This window comes from Staurois parvus, unplaced genomic scaffold (genome assembly GCF_062004578.1).
Source record: "Staurois parvus isolate SC_StPar_1 unplaced genomic scaffold, SC_StPar_1.0 ptg000145l, whole genome shotgun sequence".
Lineage (NCBI taxonomy): Eukaryota > Metazoa > Chordata > Amphibia > Anura > Ranidae > Staurois > Staurois parvus.
The window spans coordinates 1532470-1558327 of NW_028317941.1; the positions used below are offsets into that span (position 1 = coordinate 1532470).

General features: G+C 40.3%; 1 protein-coding gene across 1 annotated transcript in view; it reads left to right on the forward strand.

The window, feature by feature from the left end:
• SPOCD1 (SPOC domain containing 1) overlaps positions 1 to 25858 on the forward strand; it is a 222845-nt gene that overhangs the window by 175791 nt on the left and 21196 nt on the right. Inside the window, exon 12 of the mRNA XM_089673946.1 lies at positions 18657 to 18843. Coding sequence (XP_089530072.1) covers positions 18657 to 18843 — 187 coding nt within the window. The remainder of the gene's footprint in view (positions 1 to 18656; positions 18844 to 25858) is intronic.

Below are 25858 nucleotides of genomic sequence, written 5' to 3' on the forward strand. Positions count from 1 at the left end.
TTATTTTGGTGGTATTTATTCACCACTGGGATTTTAATTTTTTTTGCTATGTAAATTAAAATGTCCAAACATTTTGAAAAAAAGTGTTTTTCTTATAAAATTTTGCAAATAAATAGTATTTCATCATAAATCTTGGGCAAAATGTTTTCCGTTATATTTTTAGTAAAAATAATAATAACCCAAATTAGTTTATAACCAAAAATTATAATTTTTAAACATTTTTTTTGTTATTTATATTTTTTTATTTAGTTTTTTACATACTGTCACTCTAGCAGTACATTGTCACCATGGTGACACTGTACTACTTATGGGGGGTGATGAAGATTTTTTTTCTTTTTTTTACACTGATTGCTTTTACTCCTTCTCTCTAGCTGCATTCTTGCAGCCCTTGAGAACTACTGAGTGAGCTGTGATTGGTCACAGCTTGTCACTTGGTACAATAGCCTTGTGAATAGCCTTGTACCATGTGACCTCTGTGATCATTCACAGATTTCACACATAGTAAGCAATGATGTCACAAGTGACATCTTGCTTACTACTCTGCATGTGATCACTGATTGGCCAATCAGTGATCACATGATCGGGACCTCGTACAGAGGTCCTGTCCGACGATCGGTGTTCCACTGTGTCCGGAGCACACAGCGGGCACCGGATCGCGGTGCTGCACGCTCCCAGGGAGTGTGCACAAGCAGGGTGCGGGGAGGCTGTTTATAAACGGCCACCCGTCCCTGCACTGCCACCGTCCGGCCGTTTATATACAACGGCCGGACGGGAGGTGGTTAATATTTATATAATTGTTACATATTTTTCATTGTATGTATTATACGTTTTTTGGATTATTTCTTTCTTCTATTATTTATTGTATAATTTATTTGCGCTGTTTGATGTTTTTTTTACAAAGCATCACATAGCTCAGGCATTTTAGGAAAGGTAGAAGATGTCCAAGGTTCAAGTTCCAGGGTGTTAGTAACAGAATATACAAAGAAATGGAGGCTGAAAGATTACAGTCTTAGGCTGCATTCATACTTGAGCGTTTTGTAGCTTGAAGCTCCAAAAAAGCTCAAACTTAAAAAATCAGTTGTTCTCTATAGTGCCTGTTCACACCTGATCACTCTAACAGGCACCATAGAGAACAATTGATTTTTTAAGTTTGCGTGTTTTTGGAGCTTTGAGCTTCAAGCTACAAATCGCTCAAGTGTGAATGCAGCCTTGCTCTTTAAAATACTTAAATGATTATAGCACACACTTTAATTTTATAACATGAACATTATAATAACAACACAAACAATACTTATTTTTGGCAATCAAATATAAGCTTATTTGAAATTCTCCTTTCATGTTGTGGATTCTCCCTGTTTGCTGGTCATCTCTTTCCACAACTTCCTGGATTCCTTGCATGCTTTGCAGCTTTTCTTCTGTTAATTTTCAGTATCCCATGGTGCCTGGCTACCTGTAAGCAGTGATCCCTGTACTGACTCCGCCTCCTGAAACTCCTCCTTTCAGCACTTATGTAGGTCAGAAGGCAGGCTCTGTGAAATCTGTGACACAGCAGTGCCTACTCACAGGACATCATGAATACATGTAACAGAGTTCCATAAGTGTGTAAGGATGTTCACAAAGTAAGTTTACAAACTTCAAGATCATCCAGATTTATAGGAATGAGCTAGCAATAACTGAAATACAAGCTGGAAATTATTATATAATTTACTTTTAACCACTTCCCGATCGGCCGTTGTATATAAACGGCCGGACGGTGGCACTGCAGGGTCGGGTGGCCGTCAATAAACGGCCTCCCCGCACCCTGCTTGTGCGCGCTCCCTGGGAGCGCGCAGCACCGCGATCCGGTGCCCGCCGTGTCCTCCGGACACAGTGAAACACCGATCGTCGGACGGGACCTCTGTACGAGGTCCCGATCATGTGATCACTGATTGGCCAATCAGTGATCACATGCAAAATAGTAAGCAAGATGTCACTTGTGACATCATTGCTTACTACGTGTGAAATCTGTGAATGATCACAGAGGTCACATGGTACAAGGCTATTCACAAAAGCCTTGTACCATGTGACAGGATGTGACCAATCACAGCTCACTCAGTTCTTCTCAATGAGTGCATGAATGCACACAGAGAGAAAGAGAAATGATTGCTTTTACATCCTATATGGGTGTAAAAGCAATCAGTGTAAAAAAAAAAAAAAAAATCTTCATCACCCCTCACAAGTAGTACAGTGTCACCATGGTGACACTGTACTACTAGGGTGACAGTATGTAAAAAATAAAAATAAAAATAAAAAATAATAATATAAAAAAATAAAATAAAAATGTAAAAAAAAATGTTTAAAAATTATAATTTTTGCTTATAAACTAATTTGGATTTTTTTTTTTTTTACTAAAAAGATAACGGAATAAATTTTGGCTAAGATTTATGATGAAATATTATTGATTTGCAAAATTTTATAAAAAAAACACTTTTTTTCAAAATTTTTGGACATTTCATTTACATAGCAAAAAAAATACAAATCCCAGTGGTGAATAAATACCACCAAAATAAAGCTTTATCTATCTCAAAAAAATGGTAAAAAATTCATTTGGGTACAGTGTTGCATGACCGCGCAATTGTCATTCAAAGTGTGATAGCGCTAAAAGCTGAAAATTGCCCTGGTCAGGAAGGGGGTAAAAGTGTCCGGTCTGGAAGTGGTTAAACATAAACAGAAGTGTTGCAGGGTGGACAGTAGCAAAGCTAAACGCTTGCTGTACAGAAAACATACATACAGTATGATCTTCCAAGTGGTCATTGGATGGTTTCCTTTTGGGTTTTTTTTTTGTTTTGGATTGTTTTGATTTATTGCCTGGTCCTAATGTACACTTGCAGGTTTATCTTTCAAGGACCTATGAATTGAATAGACTGTGTAATGTTTATTCTAGCTCCCATAAAATAGACCCAGTGCTCTACAGAGATTCATTAGCTAATGATTGCCTATTACTTCCTTTGTGACACTGTAACAGGCCTACAAAAGCTCTGTTGGGTTTTCATTTCCCGAATGGTTATGCTCATGAGGCATGAAAGATCTTTGCTTTCTAAGACATATTGATCCAGAGCTTCTACTTAGAGAGCCGTCTCACATCTCCCATCTGTTAGCTTATGAATATCATCTATAAGCAAATCATTTCTGCAAAACCTCCAGGCTTTTTGTTTTTCTCCCCCGATGGGACTTTCTGAGAGAATACACTATCAATTGGTGTGTTTCATCCCATGCCCAGTCAATAGCGGAACTTGTGATTGTATTGCTGATGAGGTCTTTATATGACTTCATACTCCTAAACCCTATTTTACACAGAAGCATGACTAAAAACAAATCCATAAAAGTCTATTATTCTATTATGGTATAATACAGCTGCCAGTGAACCATAAGAAAAATAAACATGAGCAAAGTTCTTAGGAGTTTATAAAACCATTAGGTTAGGGGCAGTGAATAGTGTAATACTATTACTGCAGATAATCTCTTGTGCATTAATAATAATGGAGGGATGGATAATCTGAATAGATATCATTCTGTTGTCTGCTTGTGGAGCTAGAATACAATCTCAGCCTGCAACTTTCCTAAATAAATATATAATAATAAAATAGTAAAATACATTTTCACATTTTGGAGTCCAGTTTGAATTTCTCGCTGTATGGCATAAAACAGTAAGGGAGTGGCACCTACCTAGTACAGTTCATATGTCCACTGTCAGCGCTGTATAAACTGTGTGTAGCATAAGCTGCATACAGTGTGCAGTGCTGTGTTACAGCAGTGGTACAGGAATTTCCTGTCCAGTTTCAGGAACAAATTTGAGTCCAGCTGAATGAGTCTCATCCATTCAGATGAAGCTTTGTATTTTTAATAATGAAAACAAGATTTCCTGATTAGTTGGTTGGGGTGAAGGAACGGGTGGCTGTCTCAATCAGCAGTTACAGCAACAGTGGTTTTTTCTTTTGGGATAAAGGTTTCATGTAAATGAATGGAATGACTGTTGTAAGCACCCCTGTCAGTGTTGAATGTTTTGTCTCCACCTTCTAACTGCCACTTTGGTGGAAAACTTGGTCTGCTAAAGAAAGTTGAAACGTAACAGATTTACTAGCTGAGTCACCAGGTGAGAATAAAGGGAAAAAAGTACTAATCTGCAATATATTTCATTTTTGTTTTTTTGGGTTTAATAATGCTTTAACACCAGGAGCAATGAGACAGAGTGTGTTCACTGAACACATATGAAGCCTATTCAATGATTCTTTCAAACATAATTGACACAGGTCAATTTCGGTGCATTCTTCCTCTTCTTGAATGTGGTAATGTAGTGGTGATACACTTCATTCTACAACCGTGGCCAAATGTTTTGAGAATGACACAAATATGATTTTTTTTTCACAAAAGTCTGCTGCTTCAGTGTTTTTATATCTTTTTGTCAGATGTTACTATGGTATACTGAAAGCATCAAAGGCTCTTTTTGACAATTACATTAAATCTATGCAGAGTCCATATTTGCAATGTTGACCCTTCTTTTTCAAGATCTCTTCAATTTGCCCTGGCATGCTGTCAATCAACTTCTGGGCCACATCCTGACTGATGGCAGCCCATTCTTCAATACCCAATGCTTGGAGTTTGTCAAAATTTGTGGGGTTTTTTTGTTCACCCACCTCTTGAGGACTGATCACAAGTCCTCAATGGGATTAAATTCTGGGGCGTTTCCTGGCCATGGACCCACAATTTCGATGTTTTGTTCCCCAAGCCATTTAGTTATCACCTTTGCCTTATGTCAAGGTGCTCTATTATGCTGGAAAAGGCATTGTTCGTCACCAAACTATTCTTGAATGGTTAGGAGAAGTTGCTTTCAGAGGATGTTTGTTACCATTCTTCATTCATGGCTGTGTTCTTAGGCAAAATTATGAGTGAGCCCACTCCCTTGGCTGAGAAGCAACCCCACACATGAATGGTCTCAGGATGTTTTACTGTTGGCATGACACAGGACTGATGGTAGTGCTCACCTTTTCTTCTCCAGACAAGGTTTTTCCCAGATGCCCCAAACAAACGGAAAGGGGATTCATCAGAGAAAATGACTTTAGCCTAGTCCTCAGCAGTCCAATTCCTGTACCTTTTGCAAAATATTAGTATGTCCCTGATGTTTCTCCTGGAGAGAAGTGGCTTCTTTGCTGCCCTTCTTAACACCAGGCCATCCTCCAAAAGTCTTCGCCTCACTGTGCGTGCAGATACACCCACACCTGCTTGCTGTCATTCCTGAGCAAGCTCTGCACTGGTGGTGCCCCGATCCCGCAGCTAAATCAACTTTAGGAGATGATCCTGGCTGGACTTTCTTAGGCACCCTGAAGCCTTCTTCACAACAATTGAACCTCTCTTTTTGAAGTTCTTGATAATACGATAAACGGTTGATTTAGGTGCAATCTTAGTAGCAGCAATATCCTTGTCTGTGAATCCCTTTTTGTGCAAACCAATGATGACTGCATGTGTTTCCTTGCAGGTAACCAAGGTTAAGAGGAAGAACAATAATTTCAAGCACCACCCTCCTTTTAAAGCTTTCATCTCTGTTATTGTACCATGACAGAGCGATCTCCAGCCTTGTCCTCTTCAACACTGACACATGTGTTAACGAGAGAATCAGTGACATGATGTCACCTGGTCCTTTTGCGGCAGGGTTGAAATCTAGTGGAAATGTTTTTTTTGGGATTAAGTTCATATTCATAGCAAATATGGACTTTGGAATTGATTGCAATTCATCTGACCAGTCTTCATAACATTCTGGAGTATATGCAAATTGCCTTCCTAAAACCTGAGGCAGCAGACTTTGTGAAAATTAATATTTGCATCCTTCTCAAAACTTTTGGCCATGGCAGTAGATAGTTGCTAATTCTAACCTTGATCTTTCTTGAAACAAAAAGCTGCTTGGCTGCACGTAACCAAAATAAACCTGCTGGTAAGACGTTTTAGGTTGATGTAAAACAATACATTAGTGTCTTTGGTCTGAAGAAGCATTTTTTGTTATACTTTTAGTTAACATGTTTTCATTTGTTGGATTTAAATGTGTGATGTTAAAATGTCAATGAAAACCACTCAGCCAGAAATATTACCCTTCCTGAATGAATATTGATAGATTTTAAAAAGTCTATAGATCCAATTAGTAGCAATTGTAATAGAAGATAACGGTCATAATTCAGCAGCTGGTAATAGCTGTCAGGTTGGGGTTATTTTCTGTTATGTGTGAAAAACCAGCTTGATGCGAGATACTAGATTTATCAAATGATGTATATTTTATATTCAAATTACAGCATTACTTAAAGCCCCACTCTGGGCAAAAACTGTTTTTTTAATAGTACCTTCCTCCCACCCCCTCTAATTTATCCTGATACTATTTTTTACCCCCTTTACCTGGTGAAGGCAAATATATCCAGTCCAGGTCCCTCAATGCTGCCAGTTCTGGTCTGGGGGACCACTAATCCAGCACTGGGATGGCGCCCCGAGACCACCAGCTCCCTGCTTTATCACTTTGATGATGTCATGCCCTTCTCTCTTTTGAGAAGACCGTGCCAGCAGCCTTCCAATCAAAAGTGTCCATATCTTACAGGCAGTGGCATGAGCCCTTGACAAAGGACCCTTATAGAAAGTAAACAGAAAAGGAGAAGATTCGAGGATGTCACGTGATCGTGGCTTTAGGTAAACTAACCACTTTAGTCCCAAGCCTGTTCTGACACTTCTCTCCTACATGTAAAAATCAGTATTTTTTTGCTAGAAAATTATTTAAGAACCCCAAAACAATATTTTTTTAAGCAAATAAAATGGTGGGTGTTGCATTTTTTATATCACACTGTATATTGTTTTTACAAACGCAGTTCGTTTTTTTAAAATACACTTTAATGAATTTTAATTAATTAAAAACACAAAAAAAGATGATGTTACTCCGAGTAAATAGATGCTTAACATGTCACACTTTAAAATTGTATACACTCATAGAATAGCAACAAACTGCAGTACTTAAACATAGACAATGCTTTAAAAGCCTTTCCAGGTTAGAGATACACAGGAGGTCTGGTGCTAGAATTATTGCTCTCACTCTGATGTTTGTAGCGATACCTCACATGTATGGTGCAATCACCTCTTACATATGCCTGTGGGACAGATATGCACGCTCGCCTTTGCGCACAAGCATGGTGGGATGGGGGTTCTTTAACTACCTGTCGACCGCAGATAGCCGAATGACGGTTGCACTGTGGCCGGCCAGTTCTGGGTGGACGTCATATGACGTCCTCTCAGAACGCACTCTCCTGCGCGCCCCCGGCGATCTCTGTGATCGCTGTGTCCTACGGACACAGCTGATCACGTGACGTGGTAAAAGGCCAATCACAGCGGCCTTTTACCACATGATCAGCCGTGTCCAATGACACGCTGATCACCGGGAAATGCAAATGCCGGTTCTCGGCTGCACTTTCCTCACGCTGTCAGAGCGGGAGGAAAGTGCTGCCGAAAACCGGCAGTTGTCAGAGCGGGGATCGGCACCGATCATCAGGATCACTGATCATCAGTGCCCTGATGATCGGTGCCCAGCAGTGCCACACACAAGTTCCGCCCACCTGTGCCCAGCAGTGCGCTCACCTGTGCCCAGCAATGCACCCACCTGTGCCCAGCAGTGCCACCCACCTGTGCCCAGCAGTGCCACCCACCTGTGCCCACCCACCTGTGCCCAGCAGTGCCACCCACCTGTGCCCAGTAGTGCCACCCACCTTGCCCACCCACCTGTGCCCACCAGTGCCACCCACCTGTGCCGACCAGTGCCACCCATCTGTGCCCACCAGTTCCACCCACCTGTGCCCACCAGTGCCACCCATCAGTGCAGCCCAGCAGTGCTGCCAGTCAGTACCACCAGTCAGTGCCCAGCGGTTGTGCCAGTCAGTGCCACCAGTCAGTGCCCAGCAGTGATGTCAGTGCCACCTATCAGTGCTGTCTATCAGTACCCATTATCAGTGTCACCTATCAGTGCCACCAATCAGTGCCGCATATCAGTGCCACCTATCCGTGACACCTCATTAGTGCTGCCTATCGGTGCAGCCTATCCATGCCACCTCATTAGTGCTGCCTATCAGTGCTGCCTATCAGTGCCCATCAGTGCCGCCTATCAGTGCCCATCAGTGCTGCCTCATCAACGCACATCAGTGAAGGAGAAAAATTACCTGTTTGAAAAATTTTATAATAGAAACAAAGAAACTTTTTTTTTTTTTCAAATTTTTTTGCACTTTTTTTGCTTATAGCACAAAAAGTAAAGTGCCCAGCAGCGATTAAATACCACCAAAAGAGAGCTCTATTTGTGAGAAAAAAATGATAAAAATTTCATATGGGTACAATCTTGCATGACCGTGCAATTGTGAAATAAAAATATATAGTATTGCGCTCACAACCTTCCAATCTATATATATAGACAAATGAAAAAGTGTATACGATATACATAAATAACTAAATGAGTGAATATATAAAAATCAACTCACATAAACGGAATAGTGAAAAAATACTAAAAGTAAAATGATAAAATAATATTATATGATAATAATGTCCCACAAAAAAACATATAAGTGACTTTGTGCTGAAAAATCTTCTATATCTTTTAAATAGGTGACTGCTTGTGCCTCCTCCCTCAAGTGAAGATGTGCGCTCACCTCATAGATAGCCTGCAATTAGGCTATTAAAGCTTGCGGTTCACCTCCTTGGAACCTACTTGTTTAGGAACTGATGTTGATAAGATAACCATTAAATGCGACATGTGCTGTAGAAAAGTATCCTCTCACTGGGTGCCACTCAGCTGTCTTCTTATTTCCATGTGGTTATGCATGCTAAACCGCGAGGGAATCCAAGTGATGACCATCTCCTGACATGGCCCGGTACAAAGAGCTCTTTGTACCGGGCCATGTCAGGAGATGGTCATCACTTGGATTCCCTCGCGGTTTAGCATGCATAACCACATGGAAATAAGAAGACAGCTGAGTGGCACCCAGTGAGAGGATACTTTTCTACAGCACATGTCGCATTTAATGGTTATCTTATCAACATCAGTTCCTAAACAAGTAGGTTCCAAGGAGGTGAACCGCAAGCTTTAATAGCCTAATTGCAGGCTATCTATGAGGTGAGCGCACATCTTCACTTGAGGGAGGAGGCACAAGCAGTCACCTATTTAAAAGATATAGAAGATTTTTCAGCACAAAGTCACTTATATGTTTTTTTGTGGGACATTATTATCATATAATATTATTTTATCATTTTACTTTTAGTATTTTTTCACTATTCCGTTTATGTGAGTTGATTTTTATATATTCACTCATTTAGTTATTTATGTATATCGTATACACTTTTTCATTTGTCTATATATATAGATTGGAAGGTTGTGAGCGCAATACTATATATCTTTATTTCATGTTTATTCACATTGGTAGTTATGTGTTAAAAAGTTTGCGATCCAACAATAGGAATTTATTACTTGGCTCGCAAGGTTTTTTCAAATAATTATGACCGTGCAATTGTCATTCAAAGTGCGACAGCGCTGAAAGCTGAAAATTGGCCTGGTACATAAGGGGGTATAAGTGCCCGGTAGGCAAGTGGTTAAAAATATATATATATATTTTATAAATTTTTTTTACATCGTAACTTTAATTTTTTTGGTCACTTTTATTGCTATCACAAGGAATGAACAACATCCCTTGTGATAGCTGGAGCAGTGGCAGGTCCTCTTTATGAAAAGATCTGGGGTCTATTAGACCCCAGATAAAAGTGGCTCCAGATTCACTCCACCACAGATGGCTCCCACTGTTCCATGGATCCTCCACTCACATAATAAGCATTATTTAATTCATGAAAGAAGAATAGGGACTGATAGTGCTCTCCATACAGTAAAAACATTTATTCAGTATTTAAAATGACACTCACAAGTCAGTGCACACACAGTGCTATGTATCCACATGTACAGTCAGGTCCATAAATATTGGGACATCGACACAATTCTAACATTTTTGGCTCTATACACCACCACAATGGATTTGAAATGAAACGAACAAGATGTGCTTTAACTGCAGACTGTCAGCTTTAATTTGAAGGTATTTACATCCACATCAGGTGAATGGTGTAGGAATTCCAACAGTTTGCATATGTGCCTCCCACTTGTTAAGGGACCAAAAGTAATGGGACAATTGGCTTCTCAGCTGTTCCATGGCCAGGTGTGTGTTATTCCCTCATTATCCCAATTACAATGAGCAGATAAAAGGTCCAGAGTTAATTTCAAGTCTGCTATTTGCATTTGGAATCTGTTGCTGTCAACTCTCAAGATGAGATCCAAAGAGCTGTCATTATCAGTGAAGCAAGCCATCATTAGGCTGAAAAAACAAAACAAACCCATCATAGAGATAGCAAAAACATTAGGTGTGGCCAAAACAACTGTTTGGAACATTCTTAAAAAGAAGGAACGAATCGGTGAGCTCAACAACACCAAAAGACCCGGAAGACCACGGAAAACAACTGTGGTGGATGACCGAAGAATTCTTTCTCTGGTAAAGAAAACACCCTTCACAACAGTTGGCCGGATCAAGAACACTCTCCAGGAGGTAGGTGTATGTGTGTCAAAGTCAACAATCAAGAGAAGACTTCACCAGAGTGAATACAGAGGGTTCCCCACAAGATGTAAACCATTGGTGAGCCTCAAAAACAGGAAGGCCAGATTAGAGTTTGCCAAACGACATCTAAAAAAGCCTTCACAGTTCTGGAACAACATCCTATGGACAGATGAGACCAAGATCAACTTGTACCAGAGTGATGGGAAGAGAAGAGTATGGAGAAGGAAAGGAACTGCTCATGATCCTAAGCATACCACCTCATCAGTGAAGCATGGTGGTGGTAGTGTCATGGCGTGTGCATGTATGGCTGCCAATGGAACTGCTTCTCTTGTATTTATTGATGGTGTGACTGCTGACAAAAGCAGCAGGATGAATTCTGAAGTGTTTTGGGCAATATTATCTGCTCATATTCAGCCAAATGCTTCAGAACTCATTGGACGCCGCTTCACAGTGCAGATGGACAATGACCCAAATCATACTGCAAAAGCAACAAAAGAGTTTTTTAAGGGAAAGAAGTGGAATGTTATGCAATGGCCAAGTCAATCACCTGACCTGAATCCGATTGAGCATGCATTTCACTTGCTGAAGACAAAACTGAAGGAAAGATGCCCCAAGAACAAGCAGGAACTGAAGACAGTTGCAGTAGAGGCCTGGCAGAGCACCACCAGGGATGAAACCCAGCGTCTGGTGATGTCTATGCGTTTCAGACTTCAGGCTGTAATTGACTGCAAAGGATTTGCAACCAAATATTAAAAAGTGAAAGTTTGATTTATGATTATTATTCTGTCCCATTACTTTTGGTCCCTTAACAAGTGGGAGGCACATATGCAAACTGTTGTAATTCGAACACCGTTCACCTGATTTGGATGTAAATACCATCAAATTAAAGCTGACAGTCTGCAGTTAAAGCATATCTTGTTCGTTTCATTTCAAATCCATGTGGTGGTGTATAGAGCCAAAAATGTTAGAATTGTGTCGATGTCCCAATATTTATGGACCTGACTGTACATGTGGATACATAGCACTGTGTGTGCACTGACTTGTGAGTGTCATTTTAAATACTGAATAAATGTTTTTACTGTATGGAGAGCACTATCAGTCCCTATTCTTCTTTCATGAATTAAATAATGCTTTGGTGGTGTATAGAGCCAAAAATGTTAGAATTGTGTCGATGTCCCAATATTTATGGACCTGACTGTATGTACAGCACATAAAACACAGGCAGCTCTCTGTCTCACCACCTCTACTGCTGACATCAAGATGTCCACCAACTGACCCCACTCCTATACACATTATGCCCAATCAACAGACTTTCTTAGTAGGACCAGAGCAGGCCAGCAGGATGTTCTTATATACCCACCAAGCCATTACCACAGCAACCAGCAGTGAACTAGAAGTTACATCATGGCCGGTTCCTGAACTGGAAGTGAAGCTGTTGTAGAGTCATGTGACAGGAAATGACACTGCAGGGGCCTCATGTAACCTGAAATGACACTGCAAAGGTCAATCCAACTGAATCTGGCCCCAGCACAAGAAATACAGTCACTTCTTTCTCCCACAGACAACAAAAAGTCATAAAATCAACTAAAATCTCAGGGCAAAAAACTACAATAAACAATCCAGTCTCCAGTGACTTCACATAAGCAATTAAAGGCACAATATATTGCACATGAGCAGTAAACAATCACTTTTATACTCTAATCCTTAATCATCCAAATTAGCAATCCTGTCACTTGAATGATAGAGCTGCACATTATTAAACACATAATAGGTTGCAGTATTGCATAATAAAAACAAAATTATCACACTATCCATATAAAATGAACATTAAAAAGTCTTAAAGCAACGGAACCCCACCTAACCCTACTAGGATCAAAGAACATGCATCACTGATGAAACAGTTGAGGTCAAAATCAATATTTAAACCTCCCGCATGTAAAACTTTAGTTTTATAAATCCAGTACGATTCACGAGGACTCATTTGCCTAATATATGTAAAAAACTTTTCGCTCTGCTACTAGAAAAGATGGGACTATTGGGACAGCAGCACACCTGGCTATACCACTAGCAAAAAAACAACAAACAGAAAATTGATGTTGCGCTAAGAACAATAATGCCACAAACATTCCAAAACAAATAATGAGAAGAGAAGACAATAGATAATACACCATAACATAATCAGTAAATGGAAGGAATATGGGAGTGAAGAGAAAGGTGAAATAATAAAGGTCCAAAATGAGGACCAAAGGGTGTAACAGACAATTGACCGTGAGCAAAGCGCACGGAAATGATCAGGGAGAAATAAAATATTAACTAAATCACAGTAATAGTGGGACATATGAGTCCATCACAACATAAATGAATAACGTGAATACAACTGAGGAGAAAGTGGAGCAAAATGTAAAATACAAAATGAAGTGCTTAAATATTAAAAGTGGACAAACCACTTATCACAGAATGACAATAACAACGCACGGTGAGGCCAAAAAATGTGACCATGCGACTAAAGGATCATAACACAATATGCATCAAAAGGCCATGTGACATAAAACAACTAATAAGTGACCATATAAATACCATAAATAGATGTGGCAAACATATATAGAGTGCAACTAGTATAAAACAAAATGGTGATACAAACGCAAATGAGGAATAAGTAACATGTGACAAAAAAAATCATAAATGTGACATAAAGTCCAGTGAAAAAATCACTGTCTCGGGTACAATTTCTCTGTGAAGTCACTGGAGACTGAAGTGTTTATTTTTGTTTGGAGATTTTAGTTGATTTCACTTCACTTCCAGTTGAGGAACCGGCCACAATGTGACTTCCAGTTCACTGCTGGTTGCTGTGGTTATGGCTTGGTGGGTATATAAGAAAGTCCTGCTGGTCTGCTCTGGTCCTACTGAGGAAGCCTGTTGATTGGGTGTAATGTGTAGGAGTGGAGAGGGGGGGTAAGTGGGCGGCCATCTTGATGTTGGTAGTAGAGCTGGTGAGACAAAGAGCTGCCTGTGTTTGATATGCACTGTACAGAGCACTGTGTGTGCACTGACTTGTGAGTGCAATTTTAAATCTTGAATAAATGTTTTTACTGTACGGAGAGCACTATAAGTCCCTATTCTTTTTTCATGAATGAAATAAGGCTCCTTATATGAGTAGAGGATCCTTGGAACAGTGGGAGCCATCTGTGGTGGAGTGAATCTGGAGCCATCTTGTTTGCAGCCCATGAAAGGGGTACAAGTGCATGTGACCCTTGACTAGTCATCAGGGTCTAGTCTGGAGGTAAGCATATATTGTTCATGGGAGGTGTATGCATGAGTAGCGCTGGTGATCAGTTATAGAAGATAGTGGTGCACGGTGATATTGGGACACGTGGATAATTTGGTGGTACACATAGATAATTTGGTGAAAGATCTTACTACTTTGGGCTTTATATTTTAGACATTATTATCATTTTATAGTGAAGGTTTGTGGGTTGTACGGCATCTTTTGCTGCATTATTTACTGAGGGGTGGAGTGAAACCACTTTATGGTGCACGCAGCAACTTTATGTTTAATTATTGATTTATATGCAATCTTATGTTTATATGTTTGATGATTTTTGTGTACAGGGTAATCACATAGTGGCTGCGCTGATTGATAATTAGGTTATGTTTCTCAGATTGGCAAGACAGCCACCTTGTCTTCTGTTCACACATTCATTAAGTTATATCAGTCGGATGTTCATGCCTCAACTGATGCCAGCTTCGATCGTAATGGCTATGTTAACATATTTATTTTCCCATCAGTTAGCCTGCTTTTGGATGTCCCAATCTACCTGAATAACTTCTTCCTATGTTTTGTAATGTTCGATTAAGAAAAACGTATTTTTGACTAATTGCAAAATCCTTTTTTGGAGTACAGCACAGGCCCCACCTTGCTAACTAAATTGAAACATACTGGGGGTGGGAGTGATTATACTGGGCTGTCCTTACAGCTTTGTTTGGACAGTGTCCGTTCTTTTTAGGGCAGCAGCATAACTTAACATACCTGAATTGCTTCACCTTGTGCCCTGTAATGGACAAGTCAGAAATCAAATTTTTTTGCGTGCACATGAATGGATGCTAGAAGTCTCCACAAAGAGCTTTACCTCATTCAGAATGCTAAGGAATTATTCCCTTACAAATCAAACAGCTTATTTCCTTTAGAAAATCACCCCCACAATCATGCTCCTGTACGAAACAATAGTAAGACCTCATCTTGAATATGCAGTTCAGTTTTGAGTACAAGTTCACAAAATAATATTGTGGAACTGTACATATTGAAGAGAAGGGCAGCTAAATTTAAAAGGGCTTAGGTATAAGAAATGTATGCTATCTTAAAAAGTGGTGGTTAAGAGGGGGATATAATTACCTTATATCCATGCATAATTGGTTTATAGTAAATTCAGCTAAAAGCAGTTAAAGTGGTTCCAAAGGCAGAAGTTTTTTTATAGGTCACCCAACCCCCCCCCCCCCCCACATACTCACCTAAGCCTGATCTCAATCTAGCAATGTGAACAAGAGCAGTGACTCTCTTGGCTCTCTCCCTCCTCACTGGTTCAGAGTCAGCAGTAAGGAGGGAGCAGGGGGGGCGGTGCTGAGCCACGCTCTGTGTGTCTTTGTGTCTTATGGCCACACAGAGCTGGCTCCGGAGTGAACACACACAAGTGCCCCCATAAGAAGCGGCTTGTGTGGCAGGGGCATGTTGGGGGGAGGAGTGAGGGGACCCAAGTAAAGGAGGATCTGGGCTGCTCTGTGCAAAACAATTTCAGGTTGATATAACACGTTATTTTAAAAAATGATCCTTTATAGTCACTCCAAGGTTGCAAGGTGTGAAATGTTAATGCAGAAATGCAGAGGTTTGTTGGGTTGGACCCTGCCATAATGTGGAAGTGCGTACAACATACATACAATATGGCACATTTACACTAAATTGCCAAAAAAGTATTGGGATGCCTGCCTTTACATGCACATGAACTTTAATGGCATCCCAGTCTTAGTCCGTAGGGTTCAATATTGAGTTGGCCCACCCTTTGCAGCTATAACAGCTTCAACTCTTCTGGGAAGGCTGTCCACAAGGTTTGGGAGTGTGTCTATAGGAATGTTTGACCATTCTTCCAAAAGCGCATTTGTGAGGTCAGGCTCTGATGTTGGACGAGAAGGACTGGCTCGCAGGCTCCACTGTAATTCATCCCAAAGGTGTTCTATTAGGTTGAGGTCGAGACTCTGTGCAGGCCAGTCAAGTTCCTCCACTCCAAACTCACTCATCCATGTCTTTATGGACCTTGCTTTGAGCACTGGTGCGCAGTTGTGTTGGAACAGGAAGGGGCCATCCCCAAACTGTTCCCACTAAGTTGGGAGCATGAAATTGTCTAAAATGTCTTGGTATGCTGACGCCTTAAGAGTTCCCTTCACTAGAACTATGAGGCCAGGCCCAACCCCTGAACAATAGCCCCACATCATAATCCCCCCTCCACAAAACTTTACACTTGGCACAGTACAGTCAGGTAAGTTCCGTTTTCCTGGCAACTGCCAAACCCAGGCATGTCCATGGGATTGCCAGACAGAGAAGTGTGATTTGTCACTCTTTAGAAGTGTGATTTGTCACATTCGCATTGCATTGCACTTGGTGATGTAAGGCTTGGATTGCAGCTGCTCAGCCATGGAAATTTATTCCATGAAGCTCTCTCTGCACTGTTGTTGTGCTAATCTCAAGGCCACATGAAGTTTGGAGGTCTTTAGCTATTGACCGCAGACAGTTGGTGACGTCTGCGCACTGTGCGCTTCAGTATGCACTGACCCCGCTCTGTCATTTTACATGGCCTACCACTTCATGGCTGAGTTGCTGTTGTTCCAAGTTGATTCCACTTTGTTATAATACCACTAACTGTTAATTATGGAATATTTAGTAGCAAGGAAATTTTATGGATGGACTTAATGCACAGGTGGCAACCTATCACAGTACCACGCTTGAATTCACTGAGCTTCTGAGAGCGACCCATTCTTTCACAAGTGTTTATAAAAGCAGTCTGCATGCCTAGGTGCTTGAGTTTATATACCTGTGGCCATGGAGGTGATTGGAGCACCTGAATCCAATGATTTGGAGGGGTGTCCCACTACATTCGGCAACATAGTGTACCTACTAGTGTACCCTCCTCCAATGCTGGCAGGTTGAGGCTCACTATAGCTCCCTACTACTTCCAATAGGTTCTGTTTGTCCAATTTTTTTTCAACCTTATAAGCTATGTAATATCAACTTCAAAAAATATTTGGTTGTCCTTCTCAGGCAGCATGATATACAGGACTATGGGAATAGAGTATTAAAATAACACACACACACCTGTTGAACTGGGTGGACCTATGTTTTTTTTCAACCTTATAAACTATGTAATAGGAAACCACTGATAATGTAACTCTTGCATACATGCACAATAGTTACATTTTCTTTGGTACCCAGTTCTGTTAGATGCCCTGAATATGCCTGTAGCATATGGTGTATTCCAAATGTGCTATACAATTTGTACACACACACACACACAAACACACACACCAAAATTAATACCTAACAGCAAGTGGGAGATGATTTTGGGCAGAAGAGACTTTAAATGCCTCTTCTACCAAAAACTCTACCTCTTGTGGGCTTTCATTTTTTGTTATGGTAAATTGGATGAATGTTTGTTTTTTTTTTAATCCGACTAACAATGTGACTATGAATGGGGGGATAGAACTGTTCTTTGTATCCATACATGGATGCAGATCAACAAGCAGTTCTTTTTTGATTCATCCTTAAATAGTCTGTTTTAATTTACATAGTTACTCTGGTTGAAAAAAGACACAAGTCTATCCAGTTCAACCAATTTAATATAAAACACTAAGTAACTGAAAGTCTTTGGAAATGTAGCCCTTTTACATTCTGTGTTTAAATTATTTACAGGTAGTGTATTGCACTTTTGTTGACATGGTTGTAAAGCTTAATAAACATTTCTGAATCATTAAAGCTATACTAAATGTTAATTTTTTTGTGAAAATTACAAACATATTATACTTACCTGCTCCATGCAGTGGTTTTGCATGTGTCCATTCACAAGCTGTGGCTTGCCCCCCCCCCTTTCTCATTGGCTGCTTGGCTGTGATTGACAGCCGGTGGCTCCTGCTTGCTGTCTCAGCCAATGAGGAGGCAGAGACCCGGGACAGTTGAAGCTGTTGTGCACATTGATGGATTGTGATGGGGCTCAGGTAAGTATTGAGGGGGCTGGGGGCACTGCTGCACACAGAAGGTTTTTTACCTCCATGCTTAGAATGCATGAAGGTAAAAAACCTTGAGCCTTTACAACCACTTTAAATACTGCATGCAGTACTTTTAACAGCAGATTTTCTTTATTGTGATAAGAAAACAGCATTTGCCTTTGGTTCATGGTATGCTGACTTAGCATTTAATTATGTGCAATTCTCTGTTACTTTCAAGGTAATTAATATTCCAAGTACCTGTAAGATTTAGACCCAAATCAGAATTACATTAGTTCAGGGTTAAGGCTTAGTCCACCAAAATGTATCAGTGATGGAAAGGAACTGGAAACACAGCTGCTGTAACACACGTCTACTGCGTAAATTGCTTCCATGTCTCTAGGGCATCCTTGGCTGGAGTTTCTGCCTTCCTCCTTTACAGCCACTACTAGTCCGTTCACACACATAAAATGAGGTTGTCAAGTTGGCTGAAATAAATTCTCCATTATCGCTTATGGATAATTTAATAGGGGGGAATTTGCTGCTTTGGTGTGTGCAGCATCTGCCCAACACTGAATCGTAGATTACGTGAACTTCCCATTTAATGTACTGTAGACTAGAGAATTTCCAAAGCAGTACATATTTTCTATAATCTTTTATATTTTTAGATTTACTTTGGAAAATTGTTTAGTCTAGAAAGTCAGACTATTGTATCTCTTTTAGTTTTAGAGTGAATGTAGCGAGAAATAGAAAATTCATTCATGTCTTGTGTCTTTGCAGGATATGTGTTTGCTTCGCTTGCATCCACAGACAACTAGTGATGCTGTGTCCTATAGTCGACTGTTCTCCTACTTGAATCGCAAACTGAGGTATGGGATCATTGGGACCTGTAAAATGGAGGGCTTTATTGTCCCACTTCCAGCACATCAACCAATCCCACCAAAACTGCGCCCATTGGGAGGGCCAGGTAAGACATTAAAAAATGAGAAAATTCAATTAGGGCATGTAGTAGTTGAAAAAATAAAACAATTTTCTACATACTGGTTGTTGGATCATATTAAACTGTATAATTATAATACACTCAGGTCAGATTGAAGTTCTAGTTCTGTGCTCTGTCGGGTAAACAGGGATAGCAAAGGCTACACAGTTATAACAATAAAATATAAGAAAATGACTTGTGCTTTATCCAAGCGTTTTTAAACAACTAAGCTGAGCAAATACACAGTGTAAGATATGACCTATTTTCATAGCTGTCAAGGTGATGGTAGCAGAGTGGGAACAGGTTCATGAGTCAGTTGTGCAAAATCTATAAACAAATGCCTGACGCTTTAAAAGAATATACTGCAGCCCTATTGCAGTGAATGTATGATTAATATATTTGGACTCACTACTTCTGGAGAAGTTCTACAGTATTATGCTGAAAGAGGGCTTAGAGGTGTTAATAGAGTGCTGCAGCTGGAGTCACAGGCAGGAGGAGGCCTGTGTATGGGCGAGCAGCCTTGGTTCCCGTAGAAGCACAAGTCCAGGATTTTAAATCTAACTTACAGTTTTGCTGAAATCTAGGAAGGGGTAAGCTGACCACAATAGGATCAGTATCACTTAAGTGTGGGTAGGGGAGATCAATGGAGATTATGGTCTGGAACTGCAGCCAGCGCCAGCTTGTTGAGTGCACGTTGTACCGCAAGCATGTAGTGTGGAACTCTTACAAGTGTTAAGAGGTGCGAGAAGCATCACTTGTTGCCTAGCATTGCTTTTCAGACATAGATCCATTTTCAAGCTTGGCAGTGTGTAAAGAGTGATTTATATACACTTAAAAGGGTCGGTAATTAAGTGGGAACAACGGGGGGAGTTCTTTATAAAACTTAACCTTTGATGATTATTTAGAAAAACGGGCATAATTAAAAAAATATAGGCATATCATTTTTTCAGAACAAATTACCATACATAGTAAAAAATAATAAACCAAAGAATATGAAAATATAAAAATGTATATTAAAAAAATGATACACTAAGTGACAAGGAGAAGACCAAAGATTGTGAGATGTCAATATGGCCCAAAAAGAGAAAACTAGAAAAGGTATAAACAAAACTATATAAAAAGGTGCAATGGCTGGCACCAATAGAAATACAGTGCCTTGAAAAAGTATTCATACCCCTTGAAATTTTCCTCATTTTGTCATGTTACAACCAAAAATGTAAGTGTATTTTATTGGGATTTTATGTGATAGACCAACACAAAGTGTCACATAATTGTCAAGTGGAAGGAAAATGATAAATGGTTTTCAAAATATTTTACAAATAAATATCTGAAAAGTGTGACATGCCTTTGTATTCAGCCCCCTTTACTCTGATACTCCTAACTAAAATCTAGTGGAACCAGTTGCCTTTAGAAGTCACCTAATTAGTAAATAGAGTCCACCTGTGTGTAATTTATTCTCAGTATAAATACAGCTGCTCTGTGAGGCCCTCAGAGATTTGTTAGAGAACATTAGTGAACAAACAGCATCATGAAGGTCAAGGAACACACCAGACAGATCATGGATAAAATTGTGGAGACATTTAAAGCAGGGTTGGGTTATAAAAAAAATATCCTAAGCTTTGAACATCTCACAGAGCATTCTTCAATCCATCATCCGAAAGTGTAAAGAGTAAAACACAACTGCAAACCTACCAAGACATGGTCATCCACCTAAAATGACAGGCCGGGCAAGGAGAGCGTTAATCAGAGAAGCAGCCAAGAGGCCCATAGTAACTGGAGGAGCTGCAGAGTGCCACAGCTCAGGTAGGAGAATCTGTCCACAGAACAACCATTAGTCATCCACTTCACAAATCTGTCCTTCATGGAAGAGTGGCAAGAAATGAGCCATTGTTAAAAGAAAGCCATAAGAAGTCCCGTTTGTATTTTGCTAGAAGTCATGTGGGGGGGGGGGGGGGCAGAAAATGTGGAAGTAGGTGCTGTGGTCAGATCAAAATTGAACTTTTTACCCTAAAAGCAAAACGCTATGTGTGGCGGAAAACTAACACTGAACACACCATCCCCACCGTGAAACGTGGTGGCAGCATCATGTTGTAGGGATGCTTTTCTTCAGCAGGGACAGGGAAGCTGGTCATAGTTGATGGGAAGATGGATGGAGCTAAATATAGGGCAATCTTAGAAGAAAACCTGTTAGAGTCTGCACAAGACTTGAGACTGGGGCAGAAGTTCACCTTCCAGCAGGACAAGAACCATAAACATGCAGCCAGAGCTTCAATGAAATGGTTTAGATTAAAGCTTATTCATGTGTTAGAATGGCCCAGTCAAAGTCCAGACCTAAATCCAATTGAGAATCTGTAGCAAGACTTGAAAATTGCTGTTAAGACGCTTTCCATCCAACGCTGATACAGATATACTCAAAAAGACTTGCAGCTGTAATTGCAGTGAAAGGTGGTTCTACAAAGTATTGACTCAGGGGGGCTGAATACAAATGTACGGTTTTCAGATATTTATTTGAAAAACATTTTGAAAACCCTTTATCATTTTCCTTCCACTTCACAATTATCTGCCACTGTGTGTTGGTCTACAATCACATAAAATCCCAATAAAATACATTTACATTTTTCGTTGTAACATGACAAAATGTGGAAAATTTCAAGAGTTATGAATACTTTTTCAAGGAGCTGTATAGTATTGGGGAAGTATGGTGTGAAAAAAATGTGTGTGTATGTATACAGTATGTATTTGTGTGTGTGTATATATATATATATATATATATATATATATATATATATATATATTCATACAGTTATCAGCATAAATGAGTACACCCCTTTTGAAAAGTAAGATTTTAATCAATATCTCAATGAACACAAGAATCATTTTCAAAGTTTTGACAAAACTGAGTTTTATAGAACATTTGTTTAGCTCATCACATGAAAGTAAGGTTAATAAAATAACTTAGATTACAAAATCTTCAGTTTTACTCAAATTAGTTTATGCAAAAATGAATACACCGCAAAACAAAAACTACTACATCTAGTATTTTGTATGACCTCCATGATTTGTAAGGACAGCACCAAGTCTTCTAGGGATGGAATGAACAAATTGGCGACATATTGCAACATCTGTTTTTTTCCATTCTTCAAGAACGACTTCGTAGAGCCTGGATGCTAGATGGAGAGTGATGCTCAATTTGTCTCTTCAGAATTCCCTATAGGTGTTCAATTAAGTTCAGATCAGGAGACAGACTTAGCCACTGAATCACTTTCACCCTGTTTTTCTTCAGAAATGCAACAGTGGCCTTAGATGTGTGTTTTGGGTCATTGTCATGTTGTAAAAGTGCACGACGAAGAAGGGCACGGAGTGATGGTAGCATCTTCTCTTTCAAAATAGAGCAGTACCTCTGTGAATTCATGATACCATCAATGAAATGCAGCTCACCAACACCAGTAGCACTAATGCAGCCCCACAGAAGGACACTGCCACCACCATGTTTCACTATAGGTACCATGCATTTTTCTTTGTTCTCCTCACCTTTGTGACGCCATACAGTTTTGAAGCCATCAGTTCCACAAACATTTATCTTGGTCTCATCACTCCAGAGTCCCAGTAATTGTCTTCTGTTTCAGCACGGGCCCTGGCAAATGCTAGGTGGGAATTTTTTTGCATGGGCTTTAGGAGAGGCTTCCTTCTTGGACAACACCCATGCATGTCATTCCTCTGCAGTGTATGCCATATTGTTTCATGGGAAAAAAATCACCCCAGTTTGGCTTTCTACTTCTTTAGCTAACTGCAGTGAACTTCCATGTCGATTTTCTTCAATCCATCTCATCAGAATATGCTCCCGTTGAGGTGTTAACTTCCATGGATGGTCTGAACGTCTCTGTGAGATGGTTGCAGTTCCATCTTTGTTAAATTTTTGTATCACTTTTGCTACAGTATTCTGACTGATAAGTAAATCTTTGCTGATCTTCTTGTAGACTTCACCTTTCTTGTGTAAAGAAATGATGTCAAAGATGGGCATACGTCCATCAATGACAATCCCGGCCGTGGTGGTTCCCAGCCCACAGTAGTCATTCCTGTGAGCATTCAGCATGTGGAATGCCTGATCCTGGTTAAAGCGGAGTTCCACCTGATAAAAAAATAAAATAAAACTCAGCAGCAACAAATACTGTAGCTGCTGACTTTTAAAATACAGACACTTACCTGTCCGCTGGTCTAGCAGTGTCCTCACCACTGCTAGTTTCATTGGCCATCTTCTCTCCCTGGCGCCGGCATCTTCAGTGTGGGCTCCCGGCTGTGACAGCTTGTAGCTTCACAGCCAGGTGCCCACTGCGCATGCGTGAGAAGTGCTGCGCTTTGTGAGTATCTCGGTAGTCTTCTGGGACCCGTCACGTGTCCCTGAAGACTATGGGGAGGGAGGGGAGGAGGACAACTTCCGCTTCCTATAGCGATCGCAGCGGAAGTGGGAGCTGGTACCTGTCAAATTTGGGTACCCACCCCCTCTCCTCTCTCCCCAAAGGTGCCAATCCTTAATGGGGAGCGGGGGACAAAGGCTTAAAGCGGGACTTCCCCTTTTGGGTGGAGCGCCACTTTAATCGATGCATAACCTGTCATGAAATTGCACAAGAGAGAAATCAGCATTTCAGCACTGATGATGAAGTGACCTGACTTTTCCCTGACTAGGCCATTTCTTACTATTCGGCGCTGCGCTATTTCAACTGGTAATGCAACGATGTACCTAAACAAAATTTATTACTTTTTTTCACACAAATAAAGCTTTCGTTTGCTGGTATTTGATCACCAATAGGATTTTTATTTTTTGTGATGTACAGTTGTGACCAAAATTATTCAACCCCCACTGAAATTGAGTGTTTTGGCCAGTTTGACATTGCTTTTGATCATTCAGTCATCTTGCTTACATTTACATTAAAGAGGCACTTGTAGGTCAGACAAATATAACATAACAGTTATAATGAAATAACCACAAATGTCTTTTCTGTGCTCACAGCATTATCAGTTTTATTCAACCCCCAAGTGACATTCAATCTTAGTACTTAGTACAGCATCCTTTTACAGTTATAACAGCTTTTAAACGTGAAGCATAGCTTGACACAAGTGTCTTGCAGCGATCTACGGGTATCTTCGCCCATTCTTCATGGGCAAAGGCCTCCAGTTCAGTCACATTCTTAGGCTTGCGCACTGCAACTGCTTTCTTTAAGTCCCACCAGAGGTTCTCAATCGGATTTAAGTCTGGTGACTGCGATGGCCACTCCAAAATGTTCCAGCCTTTCCTCTGCAACCATGCTCTAGTGGACTTGGAGGTATGCTTGGGATCATTGTCCTGTTGAAAGGTCCAACGTCTCCCAAGCCTCAGGTGTGTGACGGACTGCATCACGTTTCCATCCAATATCTCCTGGTACTGAAGAGAATTCATGGTACCTTGCACACGCTGAAGCTTCCCTGTACCTGCAGAAGCAAAACAGCCCCAAAGCATGATTGACCCTCCACCATGCTTCACAGTAGGCAAGGTGTTCTTTTCATCATAGGCCTTGTTCTTCCTCCTCCAAACATAGCGTTGATCCATGGGCCCAAACAGTTCTAATTTTGTTTCATCAGTCCACAGAACACTATCCCACAACTTTTGTGGTTTGTCCACATGGCTTTTGGCATACTGCAGTCGACTCTTCTTATTCTTTGGAGACAGCAAGGGGGTACGCCTGGGAGTTCTGGCACGGAGGCCTTCATTACGCAGTGTGCGTCTTATTGTCTGGGCTGAAACTTCTGTACCCACATCTGACAAATCTTTTCTCAGTTCCTCAGCAGTCACACGGGGACTTCTCTCCACTCTACGCTTCAGGTAGCGCACAGCAGTCGAAGTCAGCATCTTCTTTCTGCCACGACCAGGTAGCGTTTCAACAGTGCCCTTTGCCTTGAATTTGCGAATGATGCTTCCTAAGGTGTCTCTTGGTATGTTTAACATCTTTGCAATCTTCTTATAGCCATTGCCCTTCCTGTGAAGAGAAATCACCTCTTCTCTTGTCTTCCTGGACCATTCTCTTGCCTTCACCATGTTTGTAACCACACCAGTAAATGTCTAGAAGGAGCTGAGTATCACAGTCATTTTAAAGCTGCCTAATTGGTGCTTATTATGCTTGATTGCTGCTCGGTGACATCCACAGGTGTTTTCAATACCTGATGGAAAGCACCTGTATGAACCTCTGTTCTTCAGAGTGGTAGTCTTTAAGGGGTTGAATAATTGTGGCAATGAAGAAACCACATAAGAACCATTTACTACTGTATTACATAAACAATTGATGTCATTTTAGTTGCATTTGGGTAGTTACAACGTCCTTGTAGGATTTGATTCTGAATACAATTCCAAATGTACACTATAGTCCCTAAACCCCTTTACAGCATTGGGGGTTGAATAATTTTGGTCACAACTGTAAATTAAACATTTTGAAAGAAAAAGAAGACATTTTCTACTATAAAAAATATCCAATAAACTTAAATTTCCTTATAAATGTATGCCAAAATGTATTCTGCTACATGTTTTTGGTTAAAAAAAATCCCAGTAAGTGTATGCTAATTGGTTTGTGTGAAAGTTATAGCGTCTACAAACTATTGTATAGAATATATATACTGGAATTTACTCAGCTTCTACTTTCTGACTGCCTATCATATTTCTTGAGGTGCTAAAATGCCAGGGCAGTACAAACACCCCCCAAATGACGCATTTTCGGAAAGTAGACACCCTAAGCTATTTCCTGAGAGGCATGTTGAGTCCTTGGCAGATTTTTTTTTACGTAAGTTTTTGGAAAATTGCAATAAAAATATATATTTTTTTTTACACAAAGTTGTCATTTAAATGGTATATTGCTTACACATGCCATGGGTATATTTGGAATTACACCTCAAAATATATTGTGCTACTTCTCTCAAGAATGGGGATACCACATGTGTGAGACTTTTTGGGAGCCTAGCTGGGAGCCTGATGGTGCGT